We start from the raw sequence: 15970 nt of genomic DNA, 5'->3' as shown, positions 1-15970 counted from the left end.
AGCAAAGTCCAGAGGGGTGCAGCCTGGGACTCGGGCAGCAGCTTGACTCTAGGCAGCAGCTCGAGTCCCAGCCCCAGCCTCTGCCCAGGGCACAGCCCCACAGCCAGGGTCAGCCTGGACCGCTGCCTGGAGCCCAGATCAACAGTATGGATACCCTGAGCCCTGCACCACCATCCATTTGCTCACCTGTGACCCCTCCCTCCAGTTGTCACCAACCCCAATTTCCCTGGCTGCCTCTCCTCTGACCAGGGAACCCCTGGGACCCCCAACTGTCCCCCCGATGACCTGTGACCCCCAACCAACCCTGCTTCCCCCAGGGCCCTGCCCTGTACTCCAGCCTTCAGGACTCAGCCTCCCTGCTGGGGACTCAGAGCTCTGAGGAGCAGTATGAGAGGAAGTTCTCAGCCAAGATCCAAGCCCTGCAGGGGCTGCGGCGGCACACACACAGGGCTGCCCTGCTGGACCCCCAGCCCTGTGAGCCCACCCCCTGCCTACTGACCCACAGGGAGGCTTCCCACACCCTGGAGGCTGCTGGCAGGGAAGGCCACGAGGGCAGGTGAAGCAGAGGACCCTGAGCCCAGCCCCTGCCCCACCCCACCCTCCCAGGGCCATCCTGAGCTCCATGGCCACCGGGTGGCAGCTCTAGTCTTTTACTCCTGCAGGCGCCCAGCCCTGAGCTGATCAGAGGAAGTCTCTTCTCCAGCCTGCAGAAGTGAGAAATGGGGCACTGGTGGGATGGCCACAGGCCCCTTCCTCATCCCTGAGATAACCCTCAGTCCACCCCTACCCACCCGCCCCCCAAGGATGGATCTGCTGGAGGAGATCATAGCAGAACTACACGGTGGATGCCAACTTGAAGACAGGCCCAGGCTCAATCCCACTCCTGACACAAATTGTTAGGGCACCCATGGCCCCTTCTCTGCAGATATCGCCCCCTCAGAGTCTCCCAGGAGTGACTCACCACTTAGCACCTGCTGAAATGATAAAATGAGAAAACAACCCATCTGTTACTGCCTCTTTATTCACTGAGCCTGGCCCCAGCATGACACTAGCAGCCACATTTTCACCATTTTTATTCATTAATTTTGTCAGATGGTTTAGTGGGGTATGTGGGGGGAGATGGCAGGAGCTGTCCCCCCACCCCCTGTGCACAGGACAGGACATGCTGGGAACTCCTGGAGAGAAAGGGAGGACAGGGAGTCAGCCTAACCCTCTCAGATTTGTGCAAGAGCCCCCAGGATGGAGGATGGTGGGGGGATGGGCATGCCCTTCAGCCCAGGGTAGGTAAGCTATGATAACAGGTTAGGGACCCACATCAGAGGCAAGTTACAAAGTTAGAAACCTGGGGTAGGGGTCAGGAGCTCAAGAAAATACAAAACAAGGGATTAGGTTGGACCAAGATCAGTGAGGGAGAAGAGAAAGGAGGAAGGTCTCTCCCAGCTCTGGCTCAGCAGTAGCTTCGGGTCTGGCCCTCAGAGTGGAAGGACCAGCTGGGAGTGGGGTAGGGGGGTGGGGGACCAGCCCCCTCCCTTCCTTGCCCCCCATTCCTGTACAAGGACCCTCGGTGGTGCTCGCCCCCCCTCCCATAGGCTGGTGGGGCTGCCCTGTAGGGGAGAGGGTCTGGAGGGCCCCAGGACCCAGGCACCCTGTGAGGGGTGTGGTGGCCCCAGGGGGCCCGCTGTTTCTGGGGTAGGCGGGGGGCTGGGGGACCAGGATCAGAGCGGCTTCTGGGGTGGGTCGGAGGGGAGGAGGAGCTGGAAGAGGCGGGTGAGGGACCCCTGGGCCCTAGGGCTAGGTTGACATAGAGGGGCTCAGGTCGGGTGGGGCGCCGGGCAGGGTGCTGGGGGGCTGGGTAGCCAAGGTGGTCGTGGGGAAAGCAGGAGGGGGGTGGTGGGTAACTGAGCAGGAAGTCGGGGGACCTATGGAGTGGTGGTGATTGGCCAAGCATGCCATACGAGGCATTGAGCCTATCTGGGGGCATGGAACGCAAGGGACTCCAGGACCGGGTGGGACCAGAGTAAGGGGACCCCTCGCCTGCCTCGATCTCATAGTACAGGTTCTCTCCTCTGTCCAGTGGTGCAAGGGGACCCAGGGGGCTCCTCCAGACTGGGGCCGGGGAGCTGGGCTGGAAGGATGGGGAGCCGAGGGGGTACAAGCCTGGTCTGGGGACCCCGAGGAAGGATGGTAGGCACTCCCGGGGGGCGGAGGAGAAGAAGCCCGGGCTAGGAACCTGTGGGGGGACAGAGCACAGGGAGTGGGCTGCCATCTCTGGCACATCCCTGCACCTCCCACCTGTCCGGAGCTGGGCACTGACCTGGGAAGGGCCCCTGGGTCCCCTCCTTGAGGTCCCCGTGGGCCGCTGGCTCCTCACCAGGCTCCCATCGATTTGTTGTCTCGGTAGGGAGGGTGGGGGTCCTGGAGCCCAGGCACCCGGGTGGGCTAGGGAGTGGGGGGGTGGCCCACTCCCTGAGGTCCCTGGGGGCTCACTGCCCACCTCCAGGGACAGTGAGCCATGGAAAGGGGAGTGGGGAGCAGACGGGGTGCTCCCCTGCTCCTGTTGACTCTGTCTCTGAGCCACCTGCTGAGCCCGCTCAGCCAGGGCCAGGGCCATGAGGCGTGCTGGGTTTTTAGGAGGCGGGGGCGGGGCCCCCCCAGGGCGAAGGAGGGACAGGGGTGGGGGCAGCAGCGGTGAATCCATACCAGCACCTAGGAGGGGAGTGGGAAGAGGAGTCAGCAGGGTCTTGGGCGCAGCCTCAGGGTTGTGAGGGTGCGGGGTCGGGTGGGCTGGACAGGACTCACCATGCTGGCCTTGGGCTCCCCGGGGACCAGGCAGTGCCAGCTTGCTGCAGATCTCCTGTTGGCAGGTGTCGCTCAGCTGGGCCTCAGCTCCACGCAGCAGCAGGGGGATGAGATGGGGGCGCAGGCCTGGGCTGGGGCTGAGGGCTGGCGCTGGGGTGGCCGAGGCAGGTGTTCCCCCAGTCCCCAGCAGCTCCAGGACAGCGGGTGGCACCGATACAGCCAGGGGCTCTGAGATGTCCAGGGCAATGGGTGAGGCAGGGCCGGTGGGCCCACGGGGCGAGAGGGCCTGGGGGGTCACCCTGGGTGGAAAGGCAGAGGCGGGGGCCGGGGGGGCCGGGCTGGCAGGAGGTGCAGGGTCCCCTGGGGTGGGGCTGCTGCATCGAAAGGTAAGGGGATCAAAGTCAAGCCCCCGGAGCCCCTCCAGGCAGCGGGGTGGGCTGAAGTCCAGCTCGTCACCATCATCTAGCCAGGCTGAGGCTCGGTGTGAGGGGGAACCGGAGAGTGCCCCCAGCCCAGCTGCTGAGGACTCGGAGGAGGAGGACTCGGAGGAGGAGGACTCGGAGGACTCGGAGGGCTCGGACGATGACAGGCTCTCGCAGGAGCCAGCAGGTGCTGGGCCCACAGGAAAAGCATCACTGCTGGAGTGGGGTCGCCGTAGCCTGTGCAGCCTCTGGAGGCCTGGAAGGGCAGTATGGGGGGGTCAGTTAGGGGTCGGGGTCAGAACTTTACATACCCACATACATCAGTGAGAATAGGACACACCGCCCAGTAAGTTGGGGAAATAACATGAAGAGGCACGTCCCTGGATAGGGTCACAATGGCTGGGAATCCAGGGAGAGTTGTTCAGACTCATGGGTGATAAAGGAAATAAATGGCAAGTCCATGAAGAGAATCCTTCCAGACCCAAAGGCAAGAATGAAGTCTGACGACCCCACTGGCTGTGAGCATGAGACCAGCAAGATCTCATACACAGTGGCTGGGAGGACAGCATGGGGTGACCACGTCTGGGAAATACTTGGGCCTTGTCTTGTACAGTTGGATGTGAGCATACCGTACAGTATGTACCTCCACTCCTGGGCGAGCTCATCAGAGCCCCCAGATCCATCAGGAGGAGGATGGACAAGCAACTCCCAAGGGGATACCCACACATGGAACACTAGAGAGTGACGGAGAGGAAGGAGGCTGAGCTCCACTCAGCAGCGCGGACGGCAGCCTATAATGTAGTGGTGAGTGAATCCACATACAGCACGATACTGCTTTTAATGATACCCTTTAATTAAAGTTTCAAAACAACTAGAACTTCGCAGTATGTTATTGACGCCTGCACCTGTACGTGATAAAACTGTAAACGCAAAGGGATGAAGACTATCAAATTTAGAAGATGCCTGCGGTGGGGAGGCAGCAGGTGGGAGGGGGAGGAGTTTGCAGGTAACGTAAAGGCGCTCTTTTAGTTCTGGCCAGTGGGTTCATGGGTGTTCATTATACTATTTAATTTTTTTTTCAAAAGGGATGAATAAAAGACTGTTTGAAAGGACGTTGCATGGACCAGTGATCACAGTGCATCATGAAACAGGGGTGAAGCTTTATCCAACTTATTGTACCTACGGTCCAGATTAAAAATGAAAAAAATCCAAGACCCCCAAATCTGAAAACACCACTTGGAGGCCAACTCAGGGCCCCAGTCCCTCCCAGCTCCACCTGGGCATAGGCAGCTGTGCTCACCAGCCCCGCTGGCCTGCGATGACAGAGACTCCTCACTCTTGGTAGACCTCAGTGTGACAGTGTCAGGTCGGCTGCCTGCAGGGAGAGGAAGAAGGGTCACGGGGGGCACTACACAGTGCCTCTCTGACCACCACGCCAGCTGCCCGGCCTCTGACCTGAAGGCGGCGGTCGGGCACGGGTGCCCCCTAGCCAGGGAAGAGGCTTCTTTCGGGGGATGCTGGGGCCCCGGCCCAGGGCAAAGAAGGTCTTCCAGCTGCTACCCCCAGGCTTCCGCTGTTTCTCGCCTCTCTCCCCTTTCCTCCTGGAGTTTGGGTGAGACACAGGAGGCAGGATGAGAGCTGGGGCCCCCCAGGCTGGCCCCTCCCCTTCCGGGCCTCTCACTCACCTTTCCACAGGTGAAGCTGGGGCCTTGGAAGTTGTGGGCTCGGCAGGCGTCCCCAGCCGGCCCTGGGTGCGAGCCTGGGCTTCCTCCAGCGTCAGCAGGCGAGTGGAGGGGCCGCTGCCCGCAAGGGACTTGGGCCTGGGGAGGAGGCAGCGGCCTGGGAAGTCGGGAAAGGGGGCAGCCATCAGCCCTGGGACCATTCAAGGCCACAGGCAAAGCCAAGCGCTACAGCCCAAGCCCCGGCCCAGCAGCGTGCCCACCCGGGCTGGCAAGGCAGGGGGCCAGGGCGGATCAGGCGGGAACGGGTGGGCAGCAGGCAGGTGAGGAGGAGGCGTGAGGCAGAACGAGCTGATGAGGAGGCAGCTCCCAGCAGCCAGCGAGGACAGCGGCTCTGGCTTCAGTTACCTCGAGCCAGAGGGCCCTCCGACGTGCTGAATCCTGACTGGGCTGGGGTCCGGGGCAGGGCGGGGAGTCTGGGTGGGGCCGGGGCGGGGTCAAGTCTGGGGACCTCCCACCTCCTCCCAGGTGGACCCAAGGCCCCGAGCGCCCCCAGGAGCTACAAGGGGTGAAGGAAGAACGATGTCCGGGCCAAGAAGTGGGGATCCTGAGCGTAGGAGCTGAAATGAGAAGGGGGGGGAGGGGAGGGAGAGGCCGGGGCGGGGTCCTCAAGGAGCCAGAAGGGAGGTCCAGCTTCAGTGGGATAGGGATGGGGCTGGGAGCCCACCTGCCCTCCCGCTGCAGCCCGGACAATGAGGGGGCAGTAGTCAGGACATCGGGGGTGGATGGGCATACCTGCAGGGTCAAGGCCAGCAGAGGTGAAAGTGTCGCTGAACAGGACGTCCACGTGGGTGAGCAGGAATTCCACCACCACCGACTGCACCCGCACCTCCCGGAAGGCTGCTGCCCCCCCCAGCCCCACTGACTCCAGCTCCATGGACCTGGATGGGAGGAGGGGGAGGGTGGCCGGGTGCCTCGAGCCCCAGCTGGTGGGTTCTGGCCAGGAGAGGTAGGGAGCCTTGGAAGCAATGACTATCATTCAATGTCTCTGACGCTGTCAAACTAAAACTGCATTCTCAACCCTTCCCCAAACCTGCTCCCTCCCTGCCTATCCCATCTCAGTCAGTGTACTTCTAGTGGCTCAGGCCAAACACCCTAGAATTGTCCTTGACCCCTCTTTCCCTCACACCCACATCCAATCTCAGCAGACCCTGTTGGCTCCACCCACAAAATCTACCCAGAATCTAAACTCTGCTCCTCTACTGCCCCCACCCTGGCCCAGCCTCCATGCTCTCCCTCCTGGACCCATCACACAGCCTCTTCCCTGGTCTCCCTGCTCCCATCTGCCCCTACAGTCTGCTCCCCACACACAGCCAGAGGGAGCCTGTGAACCCCTGAGTCAGATCAGGGCCCTCCTGGCTCAGAGCCCTCCTCTGGCTGCATCTCACTCCTGGTAAAAGCCAAAGTCCTCATTATGACCCACAACCCATAAGTCCCTTCCCTACCGGGTCCATCACCTCTCTGACCTTACCATCTCCTCCCCCTCAACCCTTCCCTCACTCACTCAGCTCCAGTCACACTGGCCCCTCTGCTGCTCCTCCAAAACACTAGGCCCTGACCCAGCCCCAGGACCTTTGCACTTGCTATTCCCTCTGCCTAGTTTGCTCCTCCTCAGATATCCACATGGGTCCTTCCCTCACCTTCTGCAGGTATCAACTCAAATGTTACCTTCTCAATGGAATCTTCCGCACCCACTTCATTTAAAATTGTAAACCTCTATATTCCAGGTCTGTCTTTATTTTTTCCCCCGTAGTTCTTATACCTACCATGTACCATCTATTTTATTTATTTACTTATCTGTTTCCCAAGAAGAACTGAACTCCTCCAGGACAGAGAACTTGCCTGTCTTGGTCACCATCAAATCCTCTGGGGCTTACCCTGCTGCTGGCCATGGAAGACTTCTTCCTGAAGCCTTCACTGCCACTCTAAACATTTCAAATGCCACGGCCCTGCAGATCTCCCTTCCCCACTTTGTAATCTTTCTCCTTGTCACTCATCACCATCAGACAGTGCTCTGTGTTTTTCTTGTAATGCTTCACTGTCATCTCCTGCATGAGAATGTGAGCCCAGAGCACAGGTTCCTGCTCACTACTGTGTCCCCGGTGCTGAGAACAGGGGCTGGCATACTGGCATCCGACACTTAAGAAATATGTGAAATGAACAAGAGAGCAAAAGCTGGGTGGGTTCCTGGGGTTGGGTAGGGGTAGGGGGAGATTCAAGGCCCAGCCTGTGGGAGGGAGCTAGGGGGGCAGGCTGGTGAGCTGCCAGCTTACCGTAGCAGGTTGGGTGCCCAAACGATGGCCAGGTTGCGGGCATGCATGCTGGTGTTGGCACTGTGTCTCGCCATGCGGGCCAAGTGCCTCAGCAGGTACTCCAGGGTCCTGGGGGTGGAAGCGGAGGGGGACGCCTGAGCCTCAACTCCCTTGGGAGCCCAGCACAGCCCTTCCTTGCCCCTCCTGGTTTACCTGTAGTGCGGCGGGGGCAGCTGCTGGATGACGTCGTGGACCCGCACCAGGCGTTCCTCCTCCCCAGGCACTGACATGGCTTCCTGAGATTGTGCACGGGCATGAATGAGGGGGGCCGCACGCCTCCCAGCACCCTCCAACCTTGCCAGCGCCCTCACTCACGCTGAACTTCCCGTAGAGCTGGTATGTGAGCAAGGGGTTCGGCAGCTCTCGGAAGTAGAGCTTGCAGAGGGAGGACACGCTGTGGATGTCCTGCAGGAAGGCGGGGCCAGACAGTTCAGGGATCCTCTCACTGTCAAACTCATGCCTGAGGCCACCAGGTCAAGGAGGAGGAAGATTCGGGTCAGAGCTAGCCTGCCTGGCCGTGTCCTTCCCCCGCCCCCTAAAGTGTCCACAGGTGGATGCAATCCTCTTCCTGTGCTGGGCTCTTCAGAGGCTCTCAGAACCTTACCGAGCCCCCTTCCCCCCAACAACCCTATGTGCCAAAGACAAGAGCACCCCACTTACAGAGGAGGACACTGAGGCTCGGGTGGGAGATGCCCTGCCTGTAGCTACCCAAGGCTATCTGCCCCCACAGTGTGACCGGGCTCTGTCCACAAAGTTGTGCCATTTTCCTGGCTCCAAGAGGTCACACTGGAAAATGCAGCTGAAATCCCAGCGGCCCCTGCTCACAACCTGGCGGTGTCCCACCCTCTCAGGTAAAAGCTCTATGCACGCGACCTAGGCCTCATCTCTCACTGCCCCAGGCTCCACGCTCTTGCTTCACGGCCTCCTGTCAGCTTGGAAGCCCATGCCTCACTGCTTCCAACCTCTTAGACTGTTGTTATGCATGCTGCCCCTCCTGGGCTCAGAACCCATCCTGTGGTTCCCCTCTTACTCCCAGTAAAAGCCCAAATCCTAACAGTCATCAAAAAGGCCCTGCATGCTCTGCCCCTAATCATTTCGCAGACATTATCTCCTGCTGCTTTCCCCTCGCACTGGCTGTTCCCTCCAACGTGGATAAGCACATGGCTCGCTCCCTCACCTCCTCCACAGCGAGCTCTCCCCCAGGAGGCCTTCTCCGCCCACCCTACTGAATACCCCTCCCTGATTTCTTATTATGCTCTTCCTTACCCCTGTCTTTTTTTCTCCATACCACTTGCCACCTATTGTAAACTCTCTCATTTCCTTGTTTGGGTCCCCCTCTAGCACGTGGGCCCCATGAGGACGGAATTTCTGGTTGTCTCATTCACCACTGCGTCCCCAGTGCCGAGTGCTTGGCATGTGGCAGGTGCTCAGTGAAGGCTGACCCCCCTGCTTTGAGTGCTTGTTCTGCTCTCACCTTTCAGACCTCAGCTGGGGTGTCACTTCCTCAAGGAAGCCTTCCCTGCCCCCACCCCGGTCCAACCCTGCCCTGTGCCCTCCCAATAACTCTGTGTCCCCAGCACATGGCACAGGGCCTGGAACAGAGATGATGCTCAATAAATGTTTGCAGAGGGAAGGGGTTGGCGGAGGGTCCTCACCGTAGCCTCTGGATGTTGGATGACACACCCGAGAGCCGATAGATTCCATCTACCACCCCATGGGCCTCGATAAACTCAGAGCAGCAGCGAAGCACCTGGGGCACTGGGAGAAACAGCGGGGTCGGGGCTGGGCAGGTTGCAGCCTGGGTGGGAGGATCGGGCAGGGCAGGTGGGCCCGGGCCTCACCATCCTGGCCCGAGTTGCTGAGGTGCTCTCCAAGGTCACAGCCGAACACCCTCTGCCGCAAGATGCCCCGCTGCCGCAGCCGCTGCCGGGAAGGGCGGGAGTGCATGAAGGTGCGGAGGAGGCCGGCCAGCTTCCCACGTGGCCGGGGCACAGCTGTGGGCGTAAAGGCGGGTCACACAGGGTCAGTGCAGCCCCCGGTCTGGTGGGGTGGGGGGCAGGTGCCTCGCCCCTTGTCTGCATTACCTGAGGTCAGAGAGGAGATACCCTGGGGAGCTGGGACACCACCCGGGGGACCGTCGGCATCTGTGGGGCGAACAAGGGGTGGAAAGGATGGATGGCAGGCAAAGGATGCAGGAGGGCCTCCCCACTTTGCCCAGGACACTCACCCCCCTTTAGTCCTGGACCCGGCCGCTCTGTGAACAGCTCCACACACTCGCTGGGGAAGAATCCGACCTGAGGAGGGTTTGGGGTCAGTGACGGGGCCATCTGAGCTGGCGCGGTGCCCCGACCCCACCTGTCCACCCCCAGCCAGGCTCACCTGGAAGCCCCGCTTGCCCCGCCACCAGCTCCGATCCTCCGTGGGCGGCATGTCGATCACTGAGACAATGTCTCCCACCTGGGAGTGGGCAGGTGTGAGGAGGGAGGGTCAGAAGGCGCAGGGGACGTGGGGACCCGGCTGGAGTCTGCTCCTCCACAGCCTCACCTCAAAGGACAGCTCGTCTGGTGCCTGGGCTGTGTACCGCTTCACCACGTGGGCGGCGGCCACCGCGGGGATATTGAGCGAGGCCTCCTCACTGAGGAGCAGTCGCCGGCCGTGGTTGTCCAGCTGAGACGGAAGGGAGTGTGGCAGGGAGAGGCCAGAGGAAGGCGATAATAAAGACAGAGAAGGTTCCTCCATGCCCAATGGAGGCCACCACCTGTCCCCCACCCAAAAGCCCCTGTCACTCAGAGCTATTGGTCAAACACCTACATTCTTGCCCCTCCCAAAACAAAGCCCTTTCCATGTCCCAGGAATCCCCTGTCCGAAGTCTTTCTTTCTTTTTTTTTTTTTTAATTTTATTTATTTATTTATTTATTTATTTATTATTTATTTATTTATTTATGGCTGTGTTGGGTCTTCGTTTCTGTGCGAGGGCTTTCTCTAGTTGCGGCAAGTGGGGGCCACTCTTCATCGCGGTGCGCGGGCCTCTCACCGTCGCGGCCTCTCTTGTTGCGGAGCACAGGCTCCAGACACGCAGGCTCAGCAATTGTGGCTCACGGGCCTAGTCGCTCCGCGGCATGTGGGATCTTCCCAGACCAGGGCTCGAACCCATGTCCCCTGCATCGGCAGGCAGACTCTCAACCACTGCGCCACCAGGGAAGCCCTGAAGTCTTTCTGATACACCCCTGCACCCTCGTCCTCCATAGCAGACACTGCACATCTGCTATCTAAAAACCTGCGGCTTGGGGCTTCCCTGGTGGCGCAGTGGTTAAGAGTCTGCCTGCCAATGCAGGGCACATGGGTTTGAGCCCTGGTCTGGGAAGATTCCACGTGCCATGGAGCAACTAGGCCCGTGCGCTACAACTAGTGAGTCTGCACTCTAGAGCCCGTGAGCCACAGCTACTGAAGTCTGTGTGCTACAACTACTGAAGCCCGCGCTCCTAGAGTCTGCCCATGGTCCGCAACAAGAGAAGCCACCGCAATGAGAAGCCCGTGCATCGCAACGAAGAGTAGCCCCCGCTCCCTGCAACTAGAGAAAGCCCACATGCAGCAACGAAGATCCAACACAGCCAAAAATAAAATAAATAAATAAATTAAAAAAAAAAAACCCGCTGCTTTAAGCCACTCTTAGCCCGGCATTCTGAGCTACAGCCAAACCTATTTCTAACCAATATACCTTGAAATTCTCACATCCCTACAGCCCAACACCTGCGCGTGCATGCGCACACACACGTTTTTCCCTCATAGGCAAGCGCCCACACAGACACTGAAATACCAGCGTCTCCTCCACTCCGGCTCGTTTCTTTCCTGTGCCCACACACACCCTCCCAGGCTGGTTCTTGCTCCCCAGATGCCCCGCACTCACTCCCAACTCCAAGCCCTCCTGCCCGGGCCCACCTCCATCCAGGTGAGCACGGGCCCGCAGTTGAGGTTACTATCCACCAGCCCTGACAGGGTCTCCAGGTATTGCAGCAGCAGCGGCACCAGCATCTGGGGGCAGGTTGTCAGAGTGGGCTATGTGAGAAGACCCCGCCCAAGACAGCCCACTGCCCTCCTATACTGCCCTAGCTCGCCTCTGGCAGAGCTGAAATTCAACTTGTACGCATGGGCGCTGCTCCGCTCGCTCTTAAGTACTGAAATGCTGTCATATCAATTGGTTAAACAGACTATGCCGAGTCCCCCACAATGGTGTGCCCCCACTGGTCTGGCCATTCTGACCCTTCCGTGGAACCCCCGGGAACTCCCTATGATCCTACAACTAAAGGGAGTCTCCAGAGCCCTGCTGCAGTTCTAAGGCCTCTGACTGGCTGGGACTCGGGCCATACCAGTGCTTAAGTATTTATCTATTCCCCTGCCTTGATGGTTTCACACATCTCTGATGAGGACACACCTTGGCTGAGGTAGGGGCTGGGACAACAAGTAGTTTACCTGGGCAGCCCTGGCACCCTCTGGGGGTGGGGGAAGCTCTGGGAGGCAGGAAAACCTCCGGTCAAATATGCACCGGTGGAGGTGGGCATCCAGGGAACGGAAGTCATCATAACTGCGGAGAACTGGCCAGGAACGGCCCTGTGGGAGCGGGAAGGACAGGAGAGAGCAATGGTTCCAGTACCCTGAGCTGAGGACCGTGGCAACCAGCCCGCCAGGCTCGATGAGAGGCAGGGGTGGGTGGCCTCACCTGACAGGTCACCTGCACCCCAAACACCAGTTCATTCTCTCCAGAGAAGCTGGGACCTTCACGCTCTGGAGACAGCAGGAGCTGTAGAGAGAAACAAAGGTCCAGGTGAGGGTCTCACTTTTTTCCAGCCCTGACCTCTCCAGATCGGCATTATCTAAGGATGGGTCTGCGTCCCCCTCCTGAGCCTCCCCAAAGGCAGGGCCTGGTGACGTCTCAGTCAGAGTACAGGGTCCTGGCACAAAGCATACACCTAACAAAAAGTTGTTGCTGAGTGAATAAAGGAACAAATGAATGAACAACTCTCCCCTTCTGCCCTGCAGCTCCGGCCACTGAGCAGCCAGTCCCAAGGGTAGGTTTCAGCGGTAAAGTGGCTGATACTGCTTCAGGGTTGGGTGGGATCTTGCCTACCCACCTGGTGCAGCCCCCATACCTGAATGTGGCCGAAGTCAACGTTCTCGTAGTGGAAATGGGCACAGTCAGCCAGCCGGGGAAAGGGACCTCGAGGAGCCGAGAGCCTGGGGGACAGGTGACAGGTCACTAGTGGCTCCTGTGCTTGGCTCCCCTCCTAAGTTGAGCCTCTCCCTCACCTCTCACCTCTTCCCAGGCTTGCCCTTCACACTGGGCCCCCCAGCTGGGGGCAGGGGCTGCACTGAGCCTTCCCCTGGGCCATCCAGGCTGTCAGTGCTGCGAGCCTGTAGAGCAGAAAGAAGAATCAGAGGCCCCCAGAGATGGGAGCAGAGAGACAACGGGAGCATTGTTATCTCAGCCTGGGCCTGCGGGTCCGAATTGCTCCATACACTGCCCTGAGCAGGGAGAAGAGGGGTAGGTCAGGGGGAGGTAAAGGCTGGGCTGAGGGTAGGTCTGCTTCTCCATGTGTGGTCTGGGGTGGGGGACTGGAAGAGCAGGGCCTTCCTGGGTGAATAGGGTGAATTAGGGAAAGAGCATGTTGGTACCACCTCTCCCCATTTAAAACCCTCCTGTAGCCCCAGCAGAGTACAGTCATCTCCCGCATGTGCCTCTCACGCCTTTCATAGACGTCTGGACAGTCACTGCTCCCATCTTATCAGTCTTCCTGCTTCCACCTCTCCCTTCCTGCCAGCTTCTTCACAGCAAGAGCCAGTATAACTTTCACAAAACACAAATCTGCCTCTGTCTCTCCACAGGTCATGAATCTTCAATGGCTCCCTGTTGTCTTTAAGATAAAGTCTAAATATTCTGGTCTGTTTACCTCTCCAGCCTCATCTCTTCCCATTGCCTCCGCTCTCAGAGCTCTCAAACTTCTAAGAGTCCAACAAAAGCACCATCTTCTCATTTCCTTCTAGGGCTTTTCAAAGGCTGTTCCTGCTGCATGGAACACTCTTCCCCATCCTTTCCCTGTCCTTTCACTTATCCCTCAGGTCTCAACTCTCATGTTCCCACATCTCGGAAGTTCTCCCTAACCCTTCAGGCTGTGTCAGGCCCCTCTTCTGGACTCCTGCATCCCCTGAGCCTCCCCCATCCCAGGCTTGATGATGTTGCCTAAGCTTCCCTCATTACAGCCTTGAGCACTCTGAGATGTCCCTGTCTGGTGACAGTCCAATGGGGGAGTCTATCTCCCCCATTGGACTGGGGCTGAGTCCCTAGTCCCCCAGCATTGCCCAGCACAGAGCTGGGAACAGAACCGATGCTCCTCACAGGTTGGGTTGTGCCCGATTCCTCTCTGGGTCCCAATGCCCAGTGCCAGCTCAGTCACACAGCGGGGGCTGGGTAAAATCTGATGAATAAATTAACCATCTGCCAGGTGAGGATTCCTCAGACTAGGCTCTAGCCTCTCCCTCCTTCGTATCCCTACAACGCCGACTTCATCCTTTGGGTCTCACCCTTGGGTGGGTCCCTCTCCAGCCCATGAAGCTCCCCAAGGCAGGAGGGGATCTGACTTTCTCTGTGCCTGGAGCAAAGGGGCTATACAGAGGTCTCAGTGAATGCTAAGTGAGCGAATGAGGGAATGAATGGATGAATGGGCAGGAGCAGCACGGTGGGAGAGGGAGATGCTGGGGGAGGGTGGATGAGGGCAAGAAGATGGAGAGGACCCAAGGATCACATCGGGGTACAATGCACGCTTGGGATTAGGGTGGGGTAAGGAGGAGGGTAGCAGCTGGAGAGGCTGAAGTAAAGGTTCAGGCTGATGGGGGATAAGGGAGGGTTGGTTGAGAGGGACTGGGAAGGGGTGAGAAAGACGAGAAGGAGAAGAAAAGGGTCAGGCTGAGGATGGAGCCGGGTGGGGGTGGGGCTCAAGAATGAGAAACCGGCTGATGGCAGGAGGAGGAGGGGTCTAGGCCAGGGATGGGTGGAGGCTGGGATGAGGACGCTGAGGATGGCCCTGGGATAGGGGCTGGTGAAGGACCCAGAGAGCCTCAGCAGGCCCCTGCGGGGGCCACTTGGAGGATGCGGGGTCCTTCCCTGGAACAGCCCTTTTTCCTCCCAAGTCTGGGTCTTCGGCCACCGTCACCCCCATCCAGGGCGTGGAAGGGGGATGCGCGCTGAGGGGGCGGGGCTCGGGTAAGAGCTCGGGCCCAAGACCTGGTCGGGGTAGGAGAGGGACCGCGGTGAGGGGTGAGGGGCGGCGCAGGCCGCGGGCTCGGGCGGGGCCGGGGGCGGGGCGCGCGGGGCGTGGCCCCGCGCGGACAAACTGACTTCACCGACAGATTGACGGCCGCGTGGGCGCCTCACCACCATGGTCGTGTAGCCTCCTCAGGCGCCGGCCGCGCTGGACCCCTCGCTCGTCGTCCTCGTCGCCGATGCCGCCGCCATGGCGACACAAAGGGGAGGGCGCGAGCTGCGCGCGGGCGGCTGCAGGCCCCGCCCCTAACGGCTGCCCGTGGCTCCGGCACTAGCCTCACAGGGGCTGGGGCAATGGGGGACGCGGCTCAGCGTCTCATTGGCTCCACCCTTGGCCTTAGAACGACGCCCCGCCCACCTGGCGGATTTTCATTGGCTTGGGTCTCATTTCTGGCTCGGTCTCTCCGGTCCCGCCCCGCGAAGTTTGACAGCGCCACGCCTATGCCTGCTTTTCATTGGCCGTCATTCCCCTCCTGAGACACACCCTCAGGTTCTTTATGCTTTGCTTCTAACATTTCTAACACTAAGCAGTGGACCCTCCCCTTAGTCCACTGTCAGTGACCGCTCCTCTGCCACTCTCAATTGGCTTCTCCCATGGCCTCAAGCTTTTCTCCATCCCCTAAGCAGCTCTTCAAAGTCTCGATCCTCTGACCCCACTTTGTCAGTCCTTGACCCCTCCCCTGCCCACAGAATACTAACAACATTGGCCCCTGGATGTTTTTCACTGGCTCAGATGCCCTGCCTGGGACATAACCCTAGGCAATCTGCGACTTAGCCTCCCCCTACCCACTGGACATTATCCTTGCCTCCTCCTCTACTGCTTCTTACAGGCTGGCCTCCAGCCTTGACTCCTTTTTCCTAGGAATAAATTTAGCCTGCGTGCCTGAACATGACCACGCCTCCCATAAAGCCAGTCCCAGTTGTTCCTGCTGTTGACTGAGGCTCAGAAAACACTCTGTAGGGACATCCCTGGTGGCTCAGTGGTTAAAGATCCGCCTGCCAACGCAGGGGATACGGGTTCGAGCCCTGGTACGGGAAGATCCCACATGTTGCGGAGCAACTAAGCCCGTGTGCCACAACTACTGAGCCTGCATGCCACAACTACTGAAGCCTGCACACCTAGAGCCTGTGCTCTACGACAAGAGAAGCCACTGCAATGAGAAGCCCGCGCACCGCAACCAGGAGTAACCCCCGCTTGCCGCAACTAGAGAAAGCCTGGTCGCAGCAACAAAGACCCAACACAGCCAAAAATAAATAATAAATTAATTAATTAATTAAAAATAAATAAATAAATACAGCTCTCTGATCCCTGGACCAGATATGTACATTAAAAAAGAAAAGAAAAGAAAAAGAAAACTCTGTAACAACGCCCTTTCCAAGAGA

At 59.2% G+C, this 15970-nt stretch overlaps 1 protein-coding gene across 4 annotated transcripts; it reads right to left on the bottom strand.

The window, feature by feature from the left end:
* Positions 1–1003: 1003 nt before the first annotated feature.
* Positions 1004–15069, bottom strand: ARHGAP33 (Rho GTPase activating protein 33). Of its 4 annotated transcripts, none has more exons than XM_007165161.3 (21): positions 14699–15069; positions 12584–12681; positions 12420–12504; positions 11990–12070; positions 11743–11880; positions 11212–11304; positions 9817–9939; positions 9652–9729; positions 9500–9566; positions 9357–9416; positions 9114–9266; positions 8928–9030; positions 7588–7732; positions 7426–7508; positions 7234–7341; positions 5696–5841; positions 4907–5060; positions 4677–4822; positions 4522–4596; positions 2800–3477; positions 1004–2706 (listed from the first exon to the last, which is right to left on the bottom strand). In XM_007165161.3, the coding sequence occupies exons 1-21, from the start codon at positions 14702–14704 to the stop codon at positions 1448–1450; spliced, it is 3879 nt and encodes a 1292-aa protein (XP_007165223.3). In that variant the 5' UTR covers positions 14705–15069; the 3' UTR covers positions 1004–1447. The 4 variants fall into 4 exon arrangements, with proteins under 4 accessions (XP_007165223.3, XP_028020831.2, XP_057389255.1 ...); XM_028165030.2 differs by lacking the exon at positions 14699–15069 and having other exon boundaries at positions 1004–2230; positions 2315–2706; positions 12584–14050; XM_057533272.1 differs by lacking the exon at positions 14699–15069 and having other exon boundaries at positions 12584–14051.
* Positions 15070–15970: the final 901 nt, after the last annotated feature.

This window comes from Balaenoptera acutorostrata, chromosome 19, assembly GCF_949987535.1.
Source record: "Balaenoptera acutorostrata chromosome 19, mBalAcu1.1, whole genome shotgun sequence".
NCBI lineage: Eukaryota > Metazoa > Chordata > Mammalia > Artiodactyla > Balaenopteridae > Balaenoptera > Balaenoptera acutorostrata.
Note: the sequence above shows the minus strand (reverse complement) of the source record. Positions and strands in the feature narration are given on the sequence as shown.

Coding starts and splice junctions, on each gene's coding strand:
- ARHGAP33 (XM_057533272.1), bottom strand. CDS start 12,744: ATGCTCCCGTTGTCTCTCTGCTCCCATCTCTGGGGGCCTCTGATTCTT. Junction 12,071..12,419: donor TTGACTTCGGCCACATTCAG/GTATGGGGGCTG, acceptor TTCTCTCTACAG/CTCCTGCTGTCTCCAGAGCG. Junction 9,730..9,816: donor CAGACGAGCTGTCCTTTGAG/GTGAGGCTGTGG, acceptor GCCCACTCCCAG/GTGGGAGACATTGTCTCAGT.